Genomic DNA, 24,667 nt, shown 5'->3' with positions numbered 1-24,667 from the left:
CAGGTTTGTTGCACAAGACCTCTAGATCAAGAATAATTGTGCAATCCAGATTTGCTGGCATGTGATTGAATCCCACCCAAAAATATGGTAGATAGTTTAGGGTGCTTCCAGACTATCTCAAAATATGCTATGAGCTACATCAACATTTTGCATATGGCCACATTCGGGTTTTTTGTTTTTTAGTTTATGAAGTTTCAGAAATATGAGATCTATGGTAATTTTTTGTACACAGTCCATTTTTAAATTTTTGACTTAAGCACTTAATTCTGCTAGGTCTCAAAACATCTAGTATGAAGACTCACCCCATGGGGATGCCTCACTCTGTCCTTGCCTTGACTGCTCATAGATGACGGTTTCGTGCTCCATCTAGTGTACCTTTATGTAAGACCCATGCCAGCTTGCAGAACCCCCTGGGGCAGATCTCAGGATGCATTTCACTACCATTTGCAGATGGGAACTGTTAGACTTCAGCTGTCTGCACAGAAACAGCTCTTGGCCTCAAGGCTAGGTGGGGTCTGGGTTACCTAAGGTCTTGAGCCTGTGCATAAGCCAAGGCCAGGGTGATTTGTGTCTGGACAGAGGATCATCGGAAGTAGACAAGAGAGCAAAGATTGGACTTGAACTGAGTTCTCTTCCCATAAGTTAGGCAGCTCCAATCTAAAATAGTCTTTGCCATCTCAGTCCCAAACACAGATTAATCTGGCCATCAGCCTAGTTAGTCCTCTGTAGAAAGATACCAGTGCCTGCCTTTAATGTAATGTTTCTCATGTGCCTAATCAGTGTTAGATTTGCCTCTCTGCTTCTCCACTGCAGATATAGCAAGAAGAATACAACAGCAGTGCCAGAACAATACACCCCCAAAGACCTGTAATTTATGGACATTTTTATGTATTAGAAATTGATAGAAGATATTACATGATATATAAGTTCTGCAATATCATATCTGCAACACTCTGAGCTTTTGTCATCTATTTAATAATATTAATATCAATAATAGTAACTAATACTACAATGTCATACCTGAAACACTCTAGACTTTTGCCATCTATTTAATAATACTAATGGTAACAGCAACTACGGTTCCTCTGTAAATCAAAACTGCACCACTGTGGACTTTTGCCTTCTAGTTAGTGAAGAGTGTCTTAGAAGCAGGGAAGGGAGGAGACAGAGGGGGTGTGGAGACCCTCTTGCAAGTCACCCCCCCTAAGGCCCATGGGACTTCCTGCCCGTGAGAGAACATTGTTTGGGCTATTGAAACCCTTAAATCAAATCATGTTAGCTTTCTAAAGCTCATTCAGATGCTAAGCAGGCAGCTCAGCCTGCTGGGCCACGGAGACTCACCAACTGCTGAATCCTGGATGCTGTGTAATGGCAACAGCGGCTTTGATTCTGGAGAAGAGCTGGGGGGGCAGGCGAACCGACGAATTCTGCCTTCAGCTGCTCGGTGTTCTCATACAGAATAGAAAATGAATCAAATGGATCACTTTGTCCAAGTCCCCTCCAGACAGATACTTATTCAAACTTTTTATTTTCTTGAAAAAACTTCGGCATTCCAGAGGGTCACTAACCATGTCTTGAACTGACACAGAACAAAAATGCAGAAGCTTTCATGCCACATCTCAGGAGAAGGCACCATAGCAGTAATAATAATACTTAACATTTGCATAGCGGTATCAAGTATTCAAAGTACATCACTTGCACTATCTAGTGACCCTTTAAGGCAGGGGTAGAGAAACCTTTACAGAACCAAGGGCCACATTCCTTTATAGTCAGCCTTCCAGGGGGCCACATACCAGTGGTGGGTGGAGCTGTGGAGAGAGGTGCAAAAGTGGCTGGGGCAACTCAGGTGCTGCTCGTGGGCTTCCCACAGGCATCTGGTAGGCCACCATGAGGAGAGGATGCTGCAGTAGATGTGCCTTTGGCCAGATCCAGCAGGACTTTTCTTATGCTTTGTTATGCTGCCATGAATAAATATACATGGCATATATTTGGGCAGTGGAGAACCAGAAGAAATGGCTTGAGCTGCAACTGCTATTGGGTTTCAGAGCCAGTATGAGGTGGCCAAAGTTGTGGGAATGAGACAAGGGGAGGTGGCCTTTACTGCCTTGGTGGATGGTTAAACTAATCCCCTTCTGTTGCAGATCCATTTAGGCAATATATAACTTTGTGGCCCTTATCAAACCCAGAATCTTGCATCTTTTCTCACTATTCCTAGTTTTGCCCATGTGCAATCAGGTAATCCTATAACGGGCCCTTGGAAATGACATGAGTCTAGTCCCACCACCCTTGAAGTCTCAGCATCCTCAAATACAGCCTCCTTAAGGGCCCGTAGGCTATGGCCATCACAAGGGTCAGACCTGACAGCTCCTCTTCCTTTCTTTCAAAGTAGTCAGTGTTTCTCCTCTCCACAGAACAAGTTCCAGCAGTGAAAATTTTCTCTCCTTCACAACTGTTAGAACACAGGGCCATTGTCCTCCGTTGCATATAGGGTGACCCTCCTTTGGTTGGGTCACCCTATATGTCCAATGCCTAATGCAAATTCCCTTAGCTAATGGTGGCCATCCTCTCATGCATGCTTGGTTGCTGTGCTCCTCTACTTCTTAGCTCCTACAATAGAGGCTAATCCAATTTCCTGCCCTAGCCCACCCTCTCTCAAAAAGAAAAATGGAATCAAAATGCAGAAGTAAATATTGGCAAAGGACATTTCCACTGCATGCCTTTCCCCCCTTTCCCCCAGCCCCTGCACCCTATGCCCAAGAGGGCCTGAGATTCTGCATGGAAATAGAATTACTGCATATTATGTGATGGCCCTAATTGAATAGAGGCAGCTGCAGCAAATGGGCTCCGATTAGCATGACACTGGAGAAGTGTGGGGAAGATACAATTAAAGGGGGAATCAGGTGTTAGCTGCTCAAGAGGCACAGCAATGGCAGGCCCTGCATCCTGCCGGCCTGGCCAGTGATCATGCTGGCCTGTCTCTTGGCCCACGCCTGTCAAGTTGAGTGATGGCACTAGCACTGTGGGGGGAAGGCAGGGATGTTTGGAGCCTGTTCTGTATGACAAAGGGAAGTGGCCAGAGGGCTCTCCTTCCTGACAGATAGAAGTGCCAAAGCTCACAGCTGCATCTCATGCAGTGGACAGTCAGGACAGCAGTGCAAGAGGGTGGGGGCTTGTGGGAACACCGGGTGGAAGCACAAAGCAGGGGTGGCTGCAGACAGAGGAGGCTTTTTGTTATGGGTGTTTTAAAGAAGGTTGTGGACATGGGAACTAATAGGTACAAATTGGGCACTTGCTTATTTAGCAAGATTCATACGCTGCTTAATCAGAAAGGTATCTCTCAGCTGTTTACATCACAGTACAAAATATTGATTGAAAAGATTGATAAAAATATTTCAGAAATTAACCAATTGATGTTAAAGGTTTTTTTGATTTGTTTTCTTGTTTATTTAATGTTGAAATGCATTAGTATTCTGGAACTATCTCCCAGGAACTTTTGGGTGATGGGAACTGATGGATTCAAGTTACAAGAAATGAGATTCTAACTGAACATCAGGAATAACTTTCAGACAGTAAGAGCTGTTTGACAAAAGATGGTGGATGGCTGCCTGCCATGTATGAGCTAGTTGAGATCCTTGCATCGCAGGGGGTTGGACTAGATGATCCTGAGGCTCCCTTCCAACTCTACAATTCCACACCTTCCAAGTGCCCCAGGAAAAAAGGGACATCCTGCTTTTTCGCATGAGATCTCAGCAACCATTTTGGGTGCCGCAACCCCCCCCCCTCGTGCTGCACTCTCACCCTGTATGGCACCCCAAAATATGTGAGATCTCCCCCTCCCCAACTGCTTTTTGGGGGTGAGAGCGAGACACAGGTCCCATGACTCACCTGAAGCATGTCCCAGAAGACGCACACCCCAGTTTTGCAAGTTGAAAGGTAGGCAGTTCTATGATTCTAATGACATCGCTCAACAGGGTGGCCATGTGACCCACTTCATAAAGGAGTCCTCTCTCTGAAGGAATGGCAGAGGGAAACCCATTGTTTGAAGGGCTGTCCAGGCCAAGTCTATCTTCCCCTTCACATTTCATGGTGCTGGTTTATTATTTTGTTGCTTTACTACTTGATTTTTGTATAGATGTAATCTGTGCTTTGGATGAAAATGAGGATTTAGAAATGTTCAAAACAAGCAAATAATAAATATATGAAATCTCAATACTGATATTCACCCCCCCCACCTCCTATTGCCAGGTCAGACTTAGGAAAGTTGGTTTATTTTTATCTTTTGTTATTGCTGTTGTTGCATTTCCACCTTTGCTGCGCCCCCACCTGCAACGTCACAGCAATAACCGGCAGTCCCCAAACCAGCATCTCTTTACAGGCTAAGATTAGAACTCCGTGGGAGTGATAGTGCCTGCACCCCCTTCCATGAACCAGAAAGTTAAGTAGGACCCCTCTCTTCCCCAGGGACTGCCCTCATCTCTGGCTGCCCCCTTCATTGGTCCTATTCCTCTCCTCCTCTGCACAGCTACTTCTGTTGTTTTTGGATAAGGGGAATAATCACTGCAACTAACTCAGCTTTTGTCTTCCCCACCAAAAAGAGCAGAGGACCCCAAACTGGTCCTGATTGGTAGGTCCAAATTCCACATGGAATGGTGAATGGTGAGAGGATTCTCATCTTTAGGTCCTGGAGGGGAATGAATGGGTGGAGGAAGCGGGGGCACAGAGGGCGGCAGTGGGGGGGGGGGAAAGTGCCACGAGGCCTGTTGATGTGCTGCCGGATGACAGATGGGTCCCTGGGCCTTCTGAGGAGGTGCCGGAGGAATACAATGTGCAGCAGCGGATCCAATCAGGGGAGCATGTGTGCTGAAAGAAGAAGCCGTTTGCCGGCTCCAGCAGGGCTGGCTGGCTCAGAGTCACCAAGTCGGCGCTTGGGGCGTGTATGACAGGGCAGCCTGGGAAAGAAGACAGTCCGCTCTGGAACGGATTAAAAAAAAGGCTCACAAATTTGGGCTCCAGTGTCAACATCTGAGCACATGGAAGGTATCTGCCAAAGGCAGTATCTGGAAACTTTAGGAAAGCTGCCTGATGCAGTGAGAGGATGCGGGGGGAAGGGGTGTCTTGCAGAAGACCCAGAGGTAGAAAGGGGATTACCCCAGGAAAGCCCAGTAGGCATGTAGGATTTGCAGGGAGATGGAGAATGGGCGAGTAAAATACACAGTGACATACAGGTACTTAATAAAGCTGCAATTGCAGACAAAGAAGCATCATTTGGTAGATCAGGCTTCATTCTGGGTAGTGGAATTCCATTTTGTAAATCCAGATTATCATTCTCATTTGCAGAATGGAATTGGTACAGGACAATAAGAATCACTCCCTCTAACAGCAAACTCAGGGGGGAAGTGACGACAGAAATGGAACCAGTGCAGGGTCACTGAAGGCATTTCCAGGCCATTGCTGTGGTCAGGATTCAAGCACATGCTCGAAAATTCAGATATTCAGATTCAGATGGAAGTTTCTGAATTAAGGAAAGTGACAGGGAGTAGCACTTGGCTTGGTGGGACATTGTCTAAACTCCCTGCCAGCAAATCAGGATGAATGCTCATTGTCTAACCTCCTCAGAGGGAAATCAGGATGAATGCTCAATAAACACAAACCAACCCAAGAAACAAGGGAGATGTATTAGCATGCTCAGGGGAACCCTGTAGTCTGCAGAAGCAGAAAAATACAACACTAAGGGAATAACACTTTCCCCCCTCCCCTCCAAAAAGACCCCCTGGCCCAATGAGGACTACTAACCACATTTAGTGTCAGATGAAAAAGAAAAATGGAAAACTGTGGAGTTGGGTGGGTTGAGTGTTTGCTGGAAGAGGTTCATCTTGATAGACAACAGTTTTGTGGCTTGATTGCTTTGTGTGATACAATACTTTCTAAAGGTAGTAGGTACATATGGGAACGTGTACTCCTCAAGGAAACAGAATCCCCAGCCATACAGAGCTCTAAGACATTTTATATTTTTGTTCCCCCCACCTTCATCACTCATGACTGCCACCAGGAAGGGACAGAGACTTCAAACTGCACAATTACCCAGATGGAAACATATTACAGTACCTGGTCCTGGCCTGGGGTGAAGCTCTTTCACCTGAGATTAACTTCCAGACCCTGAGAGAGCAGCAGAGACAGCAGCAAAGTAATGCAAGGACCAGGGATATAGCATGGCAGAGCCCTATGCGCACATTTGTTAAAAGCTTTTAAAGGAAAGCTGGCTGGTATGTTAAGGGAGGACCCAATAAAGTGGTTAGAGTGTCAAATTGGGACCTGGGAGTCCAGGATTCAAATCTACACTCAGTCATGCTGTTATTTTCTGTGTTGCTTTTGAGCGGTTTTTGGTGCAGTTTGTCCATAATTTTGAGCCATGTGTGTGGAAGGAGATTGATAATTAAATAAATAACTAAGGAGTGGGAGAACCATGAACTTCACCTTGAGGTCCCTGCAGTGGCGTAGCGTGGGGGGTGCAGGGTGGGCCGGCCGCACCGGGCGCAACATCTGGGGTTAGGGCAAATCCATGGGTTAGGGGGCGCAAATCCATGGGTTAGGGGGCGCAAATTACTTGCCTTGCCCCGGGTGCTGACAACCCACGCTACACCACTGGGTACCTGGAAGCAAGCTAGGTAATAATAAAAAATAGTAATAAATACTTAGGGCTCTATGTACATGCTTAGATATGCACATAGAGCTTCTCCACACGAGAGAGGACCAATCATGCTGGCTATGATGGGAAAACACACCCCCCTTGCAGCTGCATGGGGAGTATTAAAGCAGGCTGTGTTGCCTGTTTGAATGTATCCCATTTGCTGGAAGGACACTTTACACAGAAAATCAGCATTGCAGGGCATATAGCTGAGCATAGACTTTTCCCTGATACCCTGTTTTCTGTCTGCAGGGAGGGTCTTTCTCCCTTTCATGCACATGGGTAAGCTTTCAAACTGCCCGCATCCCATGCTTGCTACTTGGATCCCTGCCATTCCAGGAAAGGCACTGCAGCCACCAGAGGGGTGCCAACTTGAATAAAATATTGCCTGCCCCCCCAATCAATCATGGTGCACACATATCATTTGAATGGCAATGCCTATCAACTTTTGGGGGCATCCCCCTTAAATATATTATTGGGGGAGCCCAAGGGACCCCAGCCTCTAGGAGTTGGCCTCCTATGGCAGCCACCCACTTGCGTGTATAAAGTGGCCATGAGGAAAAACCCTCCAGAACATGAAATGGTCCCACAGGAAAAGAGAGCGCTTTGACTGCGAGCTTCCTGGCCAGAGAGATTCCCCCCATTAAGTCTGACAGATGTGGGGCCTCTTGACAATAGGATTAGCCCCCTGGCACGTGGGCTCCTCAAGCTCTGCTTTGAAGGGGAAACAATGGGCTGTCCGCTCTCTGCTCGGTTCACCAGGGGTCACCGTGCAGACATGAGGGCTTCTCATTCTGTGAGTTCAAATCCTTGCTCCTTTGCATGCACCATCCGGGAAACACACAGACAGGAATATTTGTATTCATGCACCCCTCCAACTGCCAGCATTTTCTCATTGGCTGCTGCCTCTCTTGCTTTTGTCTCCTGCCAAAGGAAAGGCACCCTCTGAACCTGTTGGAACCATCTGCTGGTGGAGGGGGAAGTGGCACAAGCAAAGCGAGTGCCTCAACAGGCAGATTGATGGGCCGCAATCTGTTCTCTGCTACACACACACACACACACACACACACACACACACACCTTCCCTCCCTGAGCATCCCAGTCTGGAGATGAAGAGGACATAACACCACCCATCAGCTAATGAATTAATTAGTAGTCCTGATAATCCCAGACTCCGAGAGGGCAAGCTCTATGTGAGATGATGATAACTTGAATTGAGTGTGCCTGGTGTTGGCATGTGGGAGAGAGAAGCACATGCCATATAGACCCTCTTAGGAGCTCAAACCAGTAATTACATTCACCAGGGAGCCTGGTGAATCTGGCTGGTGCTACTAATAACAGAGAAGGGAGAGTTAATGGCAATGGCAAATTACCTGCTCCCATCCCACCTTTCTGCTGCCCCGTCACAAGGATGTGGCAAAACACTTCATTCTCACCCTTCAGTGCAATTCTGAGCATGTTGTTTAATCAGAAGTAAGTCCCGTTGTGGCTTACTTCCTAGTACAGGGATGGGGTCCTCCAGATGATCCTGGACTCCAACTCCCATCAGCCTCAGCCAGGAACATCTGAAGGGCCAAAGTTTCCTCATTCCTGTCCTCATAAGTAAGTCTGCTTAAGACGGCGACCATCATGGATGCTGTTGAGAGTGACAATTCTGCATCTCCTCCTCTCTGCCCTATTTCATAAGGCAAAATATATGAAGTCATGTTATTTTGGTAGTTTGGTAGTTTGCACTTCTTTGTCTGCCAGGGAAATCAATGACACAATGGCAACATAAATGTTAGCAGGGAAAGGTGGATGAAGAGATGTGGGGTCTTCTTTTCAGCAGTTGCTAAGCATTTTCTGTCATTTTTAATTATTGCCTCAACTTCCACTGTTAAAAAAACTGCAAGGTTTCTAGTCCTCATGGATTATTACAAAAGGTTTGAAATGGTGTGGATCATGCTAGTGAGGAAGGCAGAGGTAATATTTCTAGTGCTTGGGGCAGGGGGACTTCACATCTCTAGTGGTCCTGCTTCTGCCATAACAAAAAAAAGTTCTGCCCCAGAGGACAGGAAGAGATTAATGGGTTTAAGTCACAAGTGACTTGAGTTAAATGTGCCTGGTGTTTGATTTTAGCTGAATAGAGGAAACTCCTCAATGGTAACGACCTATACTGTAAGACCCCTGCCAACTCTATCCCTATTATTCTGCATGTTCACAAGAGGTGAGGAAGAGAGAGAGAAGCATAATAGCTGGTGTTGGTGCAGGACATGGTGAACATCCACCTGAAACATGTAATGGTCTTCAAGTTGATGTTTCAGGAAGCTCTTAACAAATTAAGTTAAGATACGGTAATTAGGATGAAAATGCAGTAAATCTCCCTATGCAATTAAAGCCAGTGAATAAATCTATTGCCCAACCTCTCTTATGGTATATTCTTGCTGTGTGTGTGTTCATGCACACACACACTGAAAAGTTAAACATTGGTAAGCAAGACTAAATATTTAGAACTGTATAAAAAAATTAAAAAATTGTCCAGTAGCACCTTAGAGACCAACTAAGTTTGTTCTTGGTATAAGCTTTCATGTGCATGCACACTTCTTCAGATACACACAAAAGCTTATACCAAGAACAAACTTAGTTGGTCTCTAAGGTGCTACTGGACATTTTTATTTTTTAAAAAATATATTTCAACTGTGTCAGACTAACACAGCTACTTACCTGTATTTAGAACTGGATAGAGGTGGGTGAACATGAGACACTCTTCTGAACAGAAGTGAGTGGAATTTTTAACATTTTCATTTTTATCAATTTAATTTTAGTTTTTTTTCATCTGTTTGCATTTATCATCACATACTCTAGGAAACTACCAACACGTGTGAGCATGCATGCATATAAGGCAAGATAGGTTTCATGCCAAACATGACATTTAGCCTTGTCACAGCAGGACTTAATTTGAGACAAGGCTCACTGGGGCTTTGCCTGTCCCCTGGTAGCTGAGCTTGGCCTTCTTAGGCGTGAAATAATGGCAAAGTTTGTACATTTGAGCATGGATGAGCATGGAAGTAAGGCAATCAATGTCTCCTAGTAATGACTGCTATATATTACCTCCAGAGCCAAGGGCAATATGCCTATGGTTGCCACTTGCTGGGAATGACAAGTGGTCCTTCTTGAAGACTTTCCAGAGACATATGGATAACCACTTTGGGAAACTAGAAGTGCCTTTGGTCTGATCCAGCAGGGCCCTTCTTGTGTTCAGGTACAGAGTCCTCAGCACTGAATGGCTGCAATAAAATGCCCACAGCAGTCAGGGCTTACAAGGCATCACCTCTCATTTTAGAAACTAAACATCATTTCCCACATAGGAGGATTTAAAATGCCTTAAGTGGTGTAACATCGTCCTTCCTCCCCCTCTGCTAACAAGGCTTAATCTGAGCTAGGGTGTTAAAGAAAGCTTTAACTCCGCAATATATCTACATAACGGCCTCGGAACATGTGCAGGTTTTCTCTTCATGCGCACACAGCTACTTCTGCCCTGCATCTGAGATGGCAGAGATGGGAAGGCAGGTGCTTTGATGTCAAGCTCTGTAGCTTTCTGGGAGGTGGGATGCTAAACCTTTTATTTCAGAAATTCAGCGCTGGCTGGGGTTCCAGAAACTAAAGGGAGGGAAAGGAAGCAGACTAGAAAACTTTCCTTGCAGACGTCCACTGCAGGCGTCCTTGCTGCTTTGCACTCTCTTTTCTCTACCCCAAGTGGGAGGAGCTCCCGGAGGTTCCAGTCAAGCGGAAATCGCCAACACCAGAAAGCTTTTCAAAAGTGTCGGGATCCCGAGGAGTTCTCCAGAAGCAAGAGGAGGAGCTGCCCGGAGAACTTGTGGTTCTGGAAGAGGAAGCAGCAGAGGAAAGTTCCTGAACCCCTTCTAAGTGCCGAGACCGCGCTGAAAACCCAGCGAACAGAGAGGCATAGGGTCGACAGCCGTGACCCAGAGGAGAGCCTGTTATTTTGTGTTTTCTAGCGCTAGCCTGCGCCAGGGGTGGGAGAAAAGAGAGACCGGGAAAGGCTCGAAGGCAACCCGGGACTAAAGACAGAGGCTCTTTTCCTATAGCGGAGGTGAGGGAGCTGTCCCCGGCCTCTGGTGCTGAAAGGTCCTACCGCTGTGGAAGAATGTTCGAGGAACACTGAACACTCAAGAAACTTCTGTTGGCTTCTGTTGTCCAAGGAGCAAGCGGGAGGTGGTCAAAAGGCTACCCTTTAGCACGGTAAGAGGGGCTGGGAGTCATTTGCCAAAGGCTGCTTTTTTGTTTTTTTAAAAGGCATTTCCTTCTGACTAAAAGGGTGGTGCAAACTGAAATGTATGTTCTTTTCCTTAAGTTACGGCCTACAGGTCTGAATCTGAACTCACAAATTTGTTCCCATCTAGAACCCTCAATTCCATGTGCAAAAGTAAGTTTGTTTAAGCCAGGTGTGATTAAAGTCTTTATTCATGTTAATTATTGGTACGAAATAGGGTTAAGAGTTCAGGAAAGCGTAATTAATCAGTTTGAGCATTACCCCAAGATTATGCTTGAGCTGTCTTCCAGTCTACAAGGTACATCATTAAAATCACTTTGTACATATTATTTACCTCCCTCGGCACATTTTCAGTTCAGTGTGCACCATTTAGGGGTGGGAACTGGTGGCTGTTTGAACCACAGATTCTAACCATGCACCTACATCTAATATGTGGTAAGGTAGTACAGATAGTCAAACTACCTGGAGGTGAGAGAATGCTCACACTGTGTATTTTGGTTGTCTGCATGGGCATTAATGCACAGTCAAGGTGATTAACAACGACAGATGAGTGAGTTTCTGCATGTTTTTCAGTGCTTGTGGGTGGGTGGAAAGAATGTGCAATTAAATCTGAATGAGAATCTATGAGAACAGAAGGAAATGTATCATTTCTGGACAAAAGGTGTGACTTTTTACGTATGTGATACAAGTGTAGAACAGGTGGTTCTGATTTGTATTAATAGTTCTCCACATAGACTTGATAATTTGGAATTTGAGATTAATTCATCCATGGGAAGCAGATGAGTTTAGGACTGTTTATCTAAGCCAGAGCTAGTGACCCATTAGAAAGCTCTGGAATTCATTCTGTGGGAATTTAGATTCATATCCCAACTCATGACCTTTACTGGGGGACTTTGGGGAAGCTGCTGTCATGGCCATCCCTAAAACTACAAATTCTGATGATTTCCTTTGAAGGCTTGTTTTGAAGACATCTGTGAAAACGTAATGTAACCCACAATAAGTGTTAGGCAGATTATAAGTCTAACACTGATTAATGTACAGCTCCATGCATTGCAATTGCGCTGACATACTGTAATCTTTGCAATCTCCTTTTGCAAATATGAGAGGTAAAGCATCTTGTTTGTTCCATGAGCAGCTTGTTATTCCATTCCATCCCTCTAGAATCATAGAATCATAGAGTTGGAAGAGACCACAAGGGCCATCGAGTCCAACCCCCTGCCAAGCAGGAAACACCATCAGAGCACTCCTGACATATGGTTGTCAAGCCTCTGCTTAAAGACCTCCAAAGAAGGAGACTCCACCACACTCCTTGGCAGCAAAACTCTCTAGTTCCTAAAGAGTTTTTTCCCCCCATCCCGCTTAATTTTATTGCAAATTCATGAATCCATTGCTTTTGCTTCTAAGCACTGGAGAATAGCTATACCTCTGCAACAGAAATCAGGCTTTGCACACTGAAAGTCCTAGCTTCAGGTCCCAGTACCACTTGCTAAAACTTTGGACAGCAGCTATCAGTCAGTAATACTGGGATAGGTGGACCAATGGTTTGCCTTAGGAGGACAAAGTCATTTTACATCTTTGACATTTGTCTTTCCTCTTCCTGTATATTTTTGACAACTGTATTATTATTATTATTATTATTACTACTACTACTACTATTATATCCTGCCCATCTGACTGGGTTGCCCCAGCCACTCTGTGTGGTCCCTTGCTCTGTTTAGTAAGCCAAACATGCCCCATTTATTTGGAAGCCGATAAGAATAAATGAAATGTGTGGAACAATGATACATATAAGTGTGTGTATGTGTGTGGAAGGTCCTATTATGATCTATAAAAAGAAAAACTAATGTAGAATATGGATGTATACACACCATACATTTAAAGCACATTTTTAATCTCAAAGAATCCTGGGAACTGTATTTTACTCCCCTAGAGCCACAATTTCCTGCACCCTTAACAAACTACAGTACCCAGGATTATTGGGGGGGGGGCTTCCAATGTATGGTGTGTATGCAGCCGGAACCAGATATCTGGTGGCCCCATGGCTATTTCAAATGCGGAAACATTATCTTTTTTTCTGTGCCCCTTGGCTGTGCCCCTTCTGGCTCTGCTTTACCCGAGACTTCCCCAAGTGCATTGAGTGACAGCTTGTCGAGGAATATTAACCAGATGTGCCAACCCTTCCATCCCATTGCTTTGGGAAGAGAGAGAGAGGAATCATACCGGGGTAGGGGAGTGCTTTGCTCGTAAGGGTTCTTTCACCTGGACAGATTTGCTCCATCCATATATTTCTTGCAGGGTCGAACCCTAGTGGGGCAGCAGGGTAGGGGTGGAAGACCAAGCTCTAATCAACAATATTTTATCAGCAAAGCATGTGACAAATGTCACCATAATGTGCTGAATGGCCCAGAATTCCAGACACAAACTTTTAGGTACATGTTATTGAGAAATCAGGAAGTACCTTGAATACTATCTAGTACAGTCCCTATCTGAAAGCAGATCCTAATTACTGGATTGTTTCCATAATAATAATAATAATAATAATAATAATAATAATAATAATAAAATGCACATGAATAACCAATTGCACAACTATATTTTCTATATAAATGGGATGACATTTGGTTCACATTTGAAATTTAGCAAGAATTTGCAGTGGGTTTTAATCTTAAAAGAAACCTAATACATTTGTTGCTTGTTCAAATTTGGTTTTTTAAATTCAGTAAAGAAGGTTATTAAAAAAATAGAAATACTCATTTAATTGTGTTGAATTTTGAAGCAACAGCATAAAGTTTTACCCTGTCAAATAAAATTATTTTGCACTTTCATAAGCCCTAAACTTTATAAAATAAAATTTATAAATGGGAATTGTATGTGAGGGAGAGAGACTAAGAGAATACACATTTTTAGTCCAAGTAGATTCAGGTTAGCAGATGTTAAGTTAGCAGAGTTTCTTTCTGTTTCTCTTAATGCTATTCTTAAATCTGTATGCGCATAAATTGTGACCCATTTGGCTGAATCCAAAGAATCACATAATCAAGGAGGATTTGAGTTTCTGTTTGTCAAAAAGCATCCTCTTGTGCTATGTAGTAAATCACTTCTGAAATTGAGGGGACTTTGATAACCACTTTGTGATACATCACAGAGTTTTGCTGTTCATTGCAAGTAGTCAAGCATCCTACTGGGCTAATGTAGCATGGCTATTTGAATCCTGGTCATTGTGTCATCATCATCATCATCATCATCATTAAAAATGATACTTTTCAGATTTATAATTTCACTAATTTTACAATCATTTTAACATTTCAAAACTTGACATCCTTCCCCCTCTTTCTGCAGTTCCTAAAATTTACTTTAATATCTTCTGCATATCCAAATTAACTTAATTTGCTCATTTATTCATCTACTTTAAATATATACTCCTGTAAAACTGCATGTTATTACAATAAGCCTGCCAATGTTCTTATGTGTTTACAATTTATCTATAAATATTCAATAAACCATTTCCATTCTTTTATAAAAAGTTTATCTTGATTTCTTACTCCTCTGGTAAGTTTTGCCATTTCTGCATATTCCATAAGTTTTTGTATCCATTCTTCCTTTGCTAGGACTTCTGCTTCTTTCCATTTTTGGGTGAGCAACATTCTTGCTGCTGTAGTTGCATACATAAATAAGTTTCTATACAGTTTAGGTAGTTCTGTCCCTATAATTCCCAAAAGGAAAGCTTCTGGGGTTTTTTTTACAAACATTATTTTAAACATCCCTTTCATTTCATTATATATCATTTTCCAGTAAGCTTTAACCTTACTACAAGACCACCACAGATGATAAAAAGTACCTTCTTTCTCTTTACATTTCCAACACTTATTTGATTTAGATTTATACATTTTTTGCCAGTGTACTGTGTTAGATACCATTGATATATCATTTTCATATATTTTTCTCTTAGACCATAACATGCTGTAAATTTTATATCCATATTCCACAATCGTTCCCATGCTTGCATGTCTATATTATGACCAATATCTATTCCCAATGTATCATTAAGGATTTTACTTGCTCATCCTTTGTCTCCCATTCCAATAATATTTTAGACAGCACTTTTACATTACATTCCATCAGGTCTCTCTCCAATTGTGATATTTGTTCCCAAAACCCTCGTATCCTATCTTTCTTAAATTCTTCATTCAAATGATGATAGTGTATCCATGCTGGTAACTTTCCTTATAATTCCTTAAATTCTTTTAATTTATACTCTCTTCCCTCTTGTTTTACTAAATTTCTGTAAGTTCTCCACCCTTCTATCATATTCTTTTTCTTTACCACTATAGCTTTCAATGATGAGAACCAAAGTGGTGTTTTTAATAAATTCTTGGATTTATCCTATACTCTACAATTTTTTCCTAATTATATGATTTGTAAATCTTTTATAAACTTTCACCTTTTCATACCATAAATAAGTGTGCCAACCAAAAATATTGTTGTGATCTTCTAAGTCTAGAATATGTGAATTCTCTAATGTCATCCATTCCTTCAACCAACAAAGACAGGATGCCTCATACTATGGTCTCATATCTAGCAGAGGAAAATCTCCTCTTTCTTTTGCATCCATAAATATTTTATATTTTATTCTTGATTTCCCCACTTGCCAAATATATTTAGAAATATCTTTTTGTCATGAGTTGCAACCAACCTGGTCATTGTGTCTTGCTCTGTTCTCAGTTAAAATGGTGGATATTTTAGAGCTGAGCTGAAAGATTTAGTCATTTGTTTTTTACCTTTAAAGTTGTATTTTAGTCCTACAATTTGTTGTGCCTGTTCACAGCTGTTTGTCACAATCACTAGTATCCCTTGTGCTATTGCTTCCAGTACCATTTTCCTCCTATTTCCTTTCTTCTCAAGGAATCTCAGTCAATCCTGGATCACATAACTGGATGTGATGATGTCACTACACAGCATTACCCATATTATTTTGCTGGTGGTGTCACAATGGAAAGGGAGCCATTTTGAATGAGGGCAATGCCAGCTATATATAAGAAATTCTAGCCAACCAGGGATCATTCTAACAACTAAACACTTTTGTAGCCCTTTCACATGTAATTCTGTTTTTTTTTTTATTAAATATTTATTGGCATTTTCAAAAAACACACAACAAACAAAAACAAAAAAATAAACAAAACAAAGAAAAAAACACAAAAATCAAAACTAAACAAAAAAATAGAAAAAACACACAAAGTTTCTGATACTTGTTATTCTTAACCTTATTTCTCAGACCTCCTCACACCTCCCCTTCTTGTATTCCAATTTAAATTGTCAGTTCAGCAAGTCCTTAACTTATTTCTTCACCTTAACTTAAACATTTGTTCTAAAATACTATTGTTTTACTTTACTTCTTTTTCCCATTTCCTCAATTAATTTTTAACAGCCTTATTTTCAATTAATTTAAAAAGAAAAGACCAATTTTACCTTATTAAAATCACACATCAATACTTATACCTCATTGATTATTCTTAAACCTTTTTCCTAAAGTCGACCAAAATTTCCCTTCCACGATTTGCCCAATTTCCTTACCACTAACAAAATATAAAAAGCAAAATTATCCTTATGTACCCTTTGGATTCCCAACCTCCACCCACCCTTTTCCCGGTTCCAGTCCCCAACCAATATCCATCAGTCTTTATATTATTTATTTAGCCTGGAGATCTCACGTCCGAGGCCCTTATATCTCTCTCAGTTCCTTTCTGCCGGTCTCTTTGATAGTCCTTGATGTTAAGCCCCAAGTCTCGGAGGGGCTCCGGCCCAACAGAATCCATGTTGCTTCCAGCCAGTCCTCCATACTTAAAAGCAAAGCCTATGGGGTGCTCCAACTCTTGTTTCAAATTTCTTTCAGATCCAAATGTCCCCACAGCTCCAGCTTTCTCCTTCAACAAATTTGTAATCCTCAGGTCTTCAGATCTCCTCCAAAGGGGATCTCTCCATTTTCCAAACTCCCATTCAGACCAGGCTTTCCACATCCTATTTTTATTGTCCTTTTTTATCATCATGTCAGGCCTCATATTGTAACTCTCCTTTGACTCCTGCAAATCTCCTGCTCCTCCTACATTTTCTTCGAGAACAACATATTGCTCCATCGTATCCACACTTTCAGTTTCATTTATTTGTTCAGTTGAGTAGGCTTCCTGTTTCAAGTCCTTATCAGGCTCAAAACTGTTGTTTACTGTCCAATGTAGTAGTGATACCTTTGTAGACAAAGCATTGTATTCATCTTGCAAGTTTCCCAAGAGAACGAGTGCTCTGTCCAATTCTGCTTGGATTTTACATACTCCAGCCATTTTTGTGATGTAGTGTCCTTGTTACCCCTCTAGGGGGATTTTAGTTCCTTAATGTTCCTTTCAGTTCAAAACCAAAAGTCCAGTTATTTTGTATCAGCCCTCCTTATTTTCAACAAGTTATACCGAATAAACCAGCAAAAACAGCAGAAACAATGTTCTCTTTTTCCAGCTGACAACTAGCTGACTAACAGCTCACTTGACAGCTGTCAAAATCTTCAATGCAACAGGCTTTCTCATAGGACGTTCCCGGGTCTCGGGGGGGGGGGTGAAATTTCGACTCCCAAAATTCTTTTTATCCTCCAGTAAATCTTCTTGTAGTGTCAAAACCGTGAAGTCAGGATCTTTCATTTAAAAAACAAGAAACAGATTCTCTCGACCTTAGCTGCCCAGTCCTTTGCTTTAAATTGTTTACAAAGAGGGGGGGGTGGACTTCCTTTTTAGCCCCTTCCCGCTCGTTCCAAATCCCAAATTAAAAATTTTTTAGGGTTCCAATCTCCGTATTACTCACGGGTTTATGTTTTAGAGTCCAATCGATCTTGGAAGAAGTTGGCGCTCTCTGTCAATGGCTTGCGGCTTCACTCCGTAGGCGAGGGAGTACTCTCAGCACCACGCCTCACCCTGCCTCCGTTCCGAAGCCTTTAAAAAGGCTCCGTCGCGGATTGGGGGGGCGCAAATGGTGCCCGCCGAGTCTCTGTGTTCACAGGCATCCGCGCCTGTGATTTTAAGGGTCTCCGCTTCGCCGCAGCGGCCAGACCCAGACGCTACGGAGCCGATTCCCTCCGGAGCTCGGAGGGAATCCGCCATTAAACAATGGCGCCAACCCGGAAGTCCTCCTTTCACATGTAATTCTGAAAAAAGTGCTAGAGGACCCCCCACTCACTGGCCTGCCAATGACAGTTTTTGTGAGAGAGTGGGAGCCTACACTTTCAGCTCATCCAAAGATCATTGAGATTTAAGCTTTCATCATTTCTAGATCATTTCACAAAGCTATATGGCAATGGCAGAAGGAAACAGAAGTTGTCCTTAAGCTCAGACAGAGTAGTGTGTGTCAGTTCAAGGCATATCTGAAGGACATTTTCCTCACCCGGGTGTGACAGCAGCGGGCGCTCAGCCCAGGCCCAGTCACTGCACCAGCTTCAGGTCAGCACAGCAATTTGCCTGCCCCTCCCTCTGGTACCTTCTACCCTGGACAGTATGAGCAGCAGGGCTGTAGATATGATGCTGACCCTCCTGCTCTGTTAAGCCCCCACCACAACCCAGCCCAGGGTTTAGCTTGCAGCCAAAGCCTGAGCAGTCTCACTTATACCCAACAGGTCAACCACCACCATACTCAACAGCAGCCTGCAGATTTGCACACCTTGTGTGACCCACCAAACCAGAGACAGTACACTAACCATGTACGGTGACTTACTAAGGGTTTCTTAGCCTCCTTGCTTGTTTTTCAGTTCTGTGTAGGCAGCAAAAAGGGTGACATTCATTGAAGTTCCCGAGAGCCATCAAAGGAGCTGCATTCACTCGCTGGATCCCAAGTTGTTCTCTCTTGTCAAGAGACAGTGACTGGTCCATATTTACCCAGTAAGCCTTGTGGCTGGGTGGGGGTTTGCACCTGCATCTCCCCAGGGCTAGTTCAATGCTTGCCCCACAACACTGCACTGCACCCCTAGGAGCAGGGCCTCCCGCTGTCACAGATCAGGTGCATGCAAGTATCTGGCCCACATGTGTTCCAGGGTAAGGCTAGGTTTGCTACATTCTAATTACTTACTAAAACGTAATTAGGGTCTGCTTGGAGCCTATGGGACACACTACCCATTTGCACAACAATTAACACTTTAATCCATTATACAAGTCCCATCAGGCATATTAAAAGTAGGATTTGCTACACTGGATGAGGCGATGGCCAGTTGACCGATTAGTTGGATGGCACATTTTCAACAAAGCTGCTTACACATTAAGCTTTATTAAATGAGTACGTCAAGCTGACAAGCAGTTGATTATCATGAAACCCAGGCTGTTGTTTTTTCCTGCTCTTTCTCTGTAGTGTTGTCGTAGCATTCATTATTCACCAGAGGCTGACTCCTACCCTGAGTAGGATCAATCTGCACCACAACATTTTGTTGTAGGTCCCTGTATTTGAAATGTGAAATTCTGCCTCAAAATTCAAACAACAGAGATGGATAGATAGATGATAGGACAGACATCTGATAAATAAATTATGAAGCTAAGAATCCATCACTAAAAATGTCCAACCAAACTTAGTAAGTTCCATTAAAAACAATTGGGTTTAAATTAAATCTCAACTAATTTGTTCTATTGGATTCTATGTACAGTGGACGCTCGGGTTGCGAACATGATCTGTGCAGGATGCACGTTCGCAACCCACAGCGTTCACAACCCACAGTGGCACATCTGCGCACTTGCAGGTTGCGATTCGGCTCTTCTGTGCATGTGCAAAGTGCAATTTAGTGCTTCTGCGCATGCGCGACCGCCGAAACCCGGAAGTAACCCGTTCCGGTACTTCTGGGTTTCTGCGGTCCGTAACCCGAAAAAACGCAACCTGAAGCACCTGTAACCCGAGGTATGACTGCATCTTCTATTTAAGGAATGATTATTAACTTTAGTTGAATCAGGACCTTTAGGTATAGATTTTTATCCCACCTTCTCACTATGCTCAGAGTAGCAGAGTGTTGCGATTATGGAAACTCAGAGAGATTCCTATTTTATTATTTAATATATTTTAACTTCCTCTTCCTTACAGATGTTTCTGTGAATGAAGATGCCCCTCACCCCAATTAGCATCTGATTTTATTTTTGGCAAAATTTGGTGACAACTCCAATTAGCTTTTCCATACAAATCTGTTATGTGGCCTATGGCATTTTTTCATTTGCTTGCAAGGTTACAAGGTATAATTGTGGATCTAATCTTCTCTCACCCCTAAAGGAAATATTCTGATCATCTGTTTCAGACCAGTGCAGCCTATGAACAACCAGTATAGTCTCCCCACCAGGGCTTGTAAACCTTCTGCTTTTGCTTCCTACCCAAAAGTTAAAAAACACAAGGGGTGATGTATCAAGCACCCATCAGGCTAGTGGGCTTCTTTTGGTTTTGTGCATTTGCAAGCTGTGCAGGTCTATGTTTATGGCAGGGATGGTGAGCCTGTGGCCCTCCATATGTTATGAGACTACAACTGCTATCAGTCCTGACTGTAGGCCACACTGAGAGCATACTGATGAGAGTCCAATAACATCTGGAGGGCCACAGGTTCCCAACCCCTGCTTCCAGATAAAAAGCTATAGGAAGATTAGAGAAAGGTCAGGGTTAAGCTGCACAATATGCTAAATAGACAAGGTTGTCTCCATCAAATTTTTATTCAGAGTATACCCATTAAAATTAATTGACCTAAGTTACTTCTGTCCACTAATTTCAATGGTTCTGCACTGTGTATGACGGACATTGCATACAAGCACCGCAGGCTAGAACAGAATGGTAGAACATAATTTCCTGGGTCATACCTCTTTATATAAAATGATAAAATCATCTTGTGGACCTGCTCATTCCTGAATTCATTTGGATTTGTGGTTACTGTTTTTTCCAGGGTCAAGGGATGACCAAACTCTACAGCAAGTCCAAAGAAATGGCCGAGCTCATATCATCTCAACCATGGATAGATGAAGCCCTAAGCTCCCAAGATGAGATGAAGGAAGAAGATAGCAGGCAAGCCTCCTATGGGATACTTGCTGGACTTAATGAAGAGCATGACAGTATTGAGGAGGAGGAGGAGGAGGAGGAAGATGGTGGGAAGCCAAAAAGAAGGGGCCCAAAGAAGAAGAAGATGACCAAGGCAAGAATGGAGAGGTTCAGGGCCCGCCGGGTGAAGGCTAATGCCCGGGAGCGAACACGGATGCATGGGCTCAATGATGCTCTGGATAACCTTAGGCAGGTGATGCCCTGCTACTCCAAGACACAGAAGTTGTCCAAAATTGAGACACTCAGACTTGCCAGGAACTATATATGGGCTTTGTCAGAGGTCCTGGAAAGTGGGCAGACTCCAGAAGGGAAAGGTTTCGTCGAGATGCTATGTAAAGGTTTGTCCCAACCAACCAGCAACTTGGTGGCTGGCTGCCTGCAGCTGGGACCTCAAACCCTGTTCTTGGAGAAACATGAGGAGAAAAGCCCTGTCTCTGACTCAGCTGTGCCCAGCCACAGTTTTTCTTACCAGTCTCCTGGGCTGCCCAGTCCACCGTACGGAAACATGGAGGCCCACCTTGTACACCTAAAGCCTCCCACATTCAAAAGCCTTGTGGATCCGTCCTTTGGCAACCACCACCAAGACTGCACATCTCCGGCATATGAGGGCCCCTTGACACCTCCCCTGAGCATCAGCGGAAATTTCTCCCTAAAGCAAGATGGTTCTCCAGACCTGGAAAAATCATACAGCTTCATGACCCACTACCCATCTGTTAGCTTGAGCAGCACTCATGGGCACAGCTCTCATTTCTCAACCTCAGTGCCCAGGTATGATATCCCCATAGATATGAGCTATGACTCCTATCCTCATCATGTGGTTGGGGCCCAGCTCAATGCAATATTCAGTGAATAACCCAAGAAGATGAATCCCCTCATGGATTAAAGGAATATGATCCTTTGTAGAGATGGTGTGACATCAGTAGAATTAATACTGTGAAAAGGAGTTTACTTGCTCTACTATGATCAGACTAGTTTCATGGGCAGTCACACCGCATTCCTCTGAGCACAAACATATTTTAGTTGTGTTGGTTTATGGGCTTTCAGACAGGTCCCCATTCCTAATGTGCAGCTCCAAGTTTCTTCATGGTTTTTGCATTTAGGATGCAGACACAACATTTACAGTTAACAATGGAGCTGATTTGGAGTACCCTCATTGCATCCACTACAAACATCCCCCCCCCTTTCCAGGGTCAAACACTGGAATGAAAACGGCTCTGCATGTTTTCAGCAGAAGCTGGCAGTGGGTGGTGCTGATTAACTATCACCCATGACATCACCATTACACCACCATATTCAGTTCCCAAAGCAGCCTTGCAAATGCAGTTAAAAAGTTTCTTTTTTAAAAAAAAGGTGGATTGTTAATATATAAATTAATATGAGTACATAAAATAAAAGTTGGAAAGCCCACTCAATGCAATGGGGAGAGGCAGGCAGCTGACTGATTAAGCCAATGTTATTTCTGCCAAGCAAACTAGAGTCAGAGTCACACCACAGGCAAAGAAACTGTTGTGTCTTCTCTTTCTTCACATTTAGATTTGCCATTTTGCCCTAAACTGAGTGTTCAGTGCTTCCACACAAATCTGCAGAACACACTGCCATGAAACCAGGCACAAAGCTGGTATAAAAAGTGTGGTGTAGGGCTTATGCAAAAGCCTGGGAAATGGGAAGGCAAAGTATTATTATCATAGTGCATCTGTCTTCCTGACCTTTCTCTTCCCCTTCCTTTCACCTCTCTAAATCAAGGATGGGGAACCCAGGGCCATCCAGATGCTAGAGTTCAGTTTCCTTCAGCCTCAGACAGCATGGCCAGTGGTCAAGGATGATAGGAGTTTTAGTCCAGTGATATTAGAGGGGCACAGGCTCCCCATGCTTGCTCTAAATAATAGACTGCAGCAGGGGATAGAGTAGTATCTACATGGGACCTTAGGGTGATGGGGGTGGGTAATACAATGAAATAAAGACAAGTGCAGCAACCCTTTTTGATTTATGGCTCCCCCATAAAATTCCTATGAGGAGGGAAATATAAATCTATGACCGTTGCCCCTGCCCTGGTGCAAAACTTACCACCAGCTCTAACAGAGGTGTGTGAGACACCTATTCCTTTCCCCCTGCTGCTTTATGCTTATTAAACTTATCACAATTCTTTAGACTCACCTAGATCAGCCTTTCAGATGTTTCACTTCCAAAGGCACCTCCATTTTGACCTTGATTTTTGTAGTAAGACAAAATCAATGCCAGCCCTAAAGAAAGTGGCGAAGTTCACTGAATTTATAGACTCCCATTTCTCTTGACAGTCTGTAGTTCCCCAGAAGTCAGAAAAGAGCAATACCCAGGAAGGAGACACCAGAGAGATTCTGCCTGCTCCCTGTGAAAAAAACAACCAATGTGAAACCATGATGGACAGGAAGAACACTTGCTGCTTCCTGTCCACTAGGAACGACAGGATTTTGTTAATGGGGAAATAAAGTTAAGAGATCCTTCTTCCAACCCAACAGCTTTAGTCTGGATTATACTTAGCACCATGAAAACACACGTATGGGGCAAACCCGGTTACAGACTGTCATGATCGCTTTAGACCAAATGTGCTTGGCCTATAGCTCCTATCTTCCTCTGCTATTGACCATGCTAGCTGGGGCTGACCGGGGTTGGAGTCCAACAACAGATTGTAAGTCACAGGCCCCTGTTTCTGATTTTGACTCTGCAACCACACTTTCCAGTTTTGGGAAGCATCCTCACTCCACTGAATCATAAATCTTAATCCCATATGTTCAACCATCTGAAATCCCAAATAGTGTCTAGGAGAATCAAGCAAATGATACAGACTTCAGGCTTCAGGCTTCTTCCCAAGGGGCTTTGGTGAAACTGTAGGGAGAAAGAAAGACTAACAACACTCCTGAAAATGTACAAGGCAGTAGCTCCTTCCAGCAGCAGCCACATATGAGCCAGCATCTTCTCATACACAAAGAGGATTCACATATAGGAGCTCACAATCACCAGTGCACCTTATAGCAAGGATGCTCCTAAAGCGCAATGTCTCACTTTCAATATGAATATCACACTGATTTATCTCCAGCTCCTCCATTGCCTAGCCTGTGTGTGCAATGTGGCATTGCTAATTCATGACTTCAGTATAGCAGCAATAAATGGAAGGCTAGCCTTCTCCAGTCCAGACCAGCTGCATCACTTCCGTTGCAAGATACAATGTAGTCATTCATTCTTTCACAATACTGAACTAAACCTCAATGGGTGGATCTTCAATCTTTCCAGTCAAGCAAGAGACTCACACCCCACCACCATTTTAAAAAACGGCTCATTTGCTTGTGCCCCAGAAAGGGCTCAGTTCTTGGATCTTCTACCACCCTTTCTTCTTACAATAACAAAGGCATAAACATGCATAAGAATATAAAAAACTGCTGGACTTCACAAAAGCAAATGAAGCCCATTACCACTGACTGCCATCTTTAACCTGAACACTCAAAAGTCTAAAAGCTGGTTGTGAGGACTTGATATACGTGCTTCCAGGACCTCTTCTCTCCAGCTAGCCAACAAACAATGGTGTATTTTGTTATATATCCCAGCTAATGCATGATACATGGACAATTCACGTTCCAGGGCCCAATCCAATTTGCAGGGCG

The 24,667-nt window shown here is 43.4% G+C and overlaps 1 protein-coding gene across 2 annotated transcripts; it reads left to right on the top strand.

The window, feature by feature from the left end:
* Positions 1-10,397: 10,397 nt before the first annotated feature.
* NEUROD4 (neuronal differentiation 4) lies at positions 10,398-23,288 on the top strand. Of its 2 annotated transcripts, XM_053369794.1 has the most exons (3): positions 10,398-10,927; positions 11,040-11,111; positions 20,881-23,288. In XM_053369794.1, exon 3 carries the CDS (start codon positions 20,890-20,892, stop codon positions 21,883-21,885), a length of 996 nt encoding a protein of 331 aa, XP_053225769.1. In that variant the 5' UTR covers positions 10,398-10,927; positions 11,040-11,111; positions 20,881-20,889; the 3' UTR covers positions 21,886-23,288. The 2 variants fall into 2 exon arrangements, with proteins under 2 accessions (XP_053225769.1, XP_053225766.1); XM_053369791.1 differs by lacking the exon at positions 11,040-11,111 and having other exon boundaries at positions 10,399-10,927.
* The last annotated feature ends 1,379 nt before the right edge of the window (positions 23,289-24,667 follow it).

The sequence above is a fragment of the Podarcis raffonei genome, chromosome 2 (assembly GCF_027172205.1).
Source record: "Podarcis raffonei isolate rPodRaf1 chromosome 2, rPodRaf1.pri, whole genome shotgun sequence".
Taxonomy (NCBI): Eukaryota; Metazoa; Chordata; class Lepidosauria; order Squamata; family Lacertidae; genus Podarcis; species Podarcis raffonei.
This window is presented reverse-complemented; position numbering and strand designations above follow the sequence as displayed.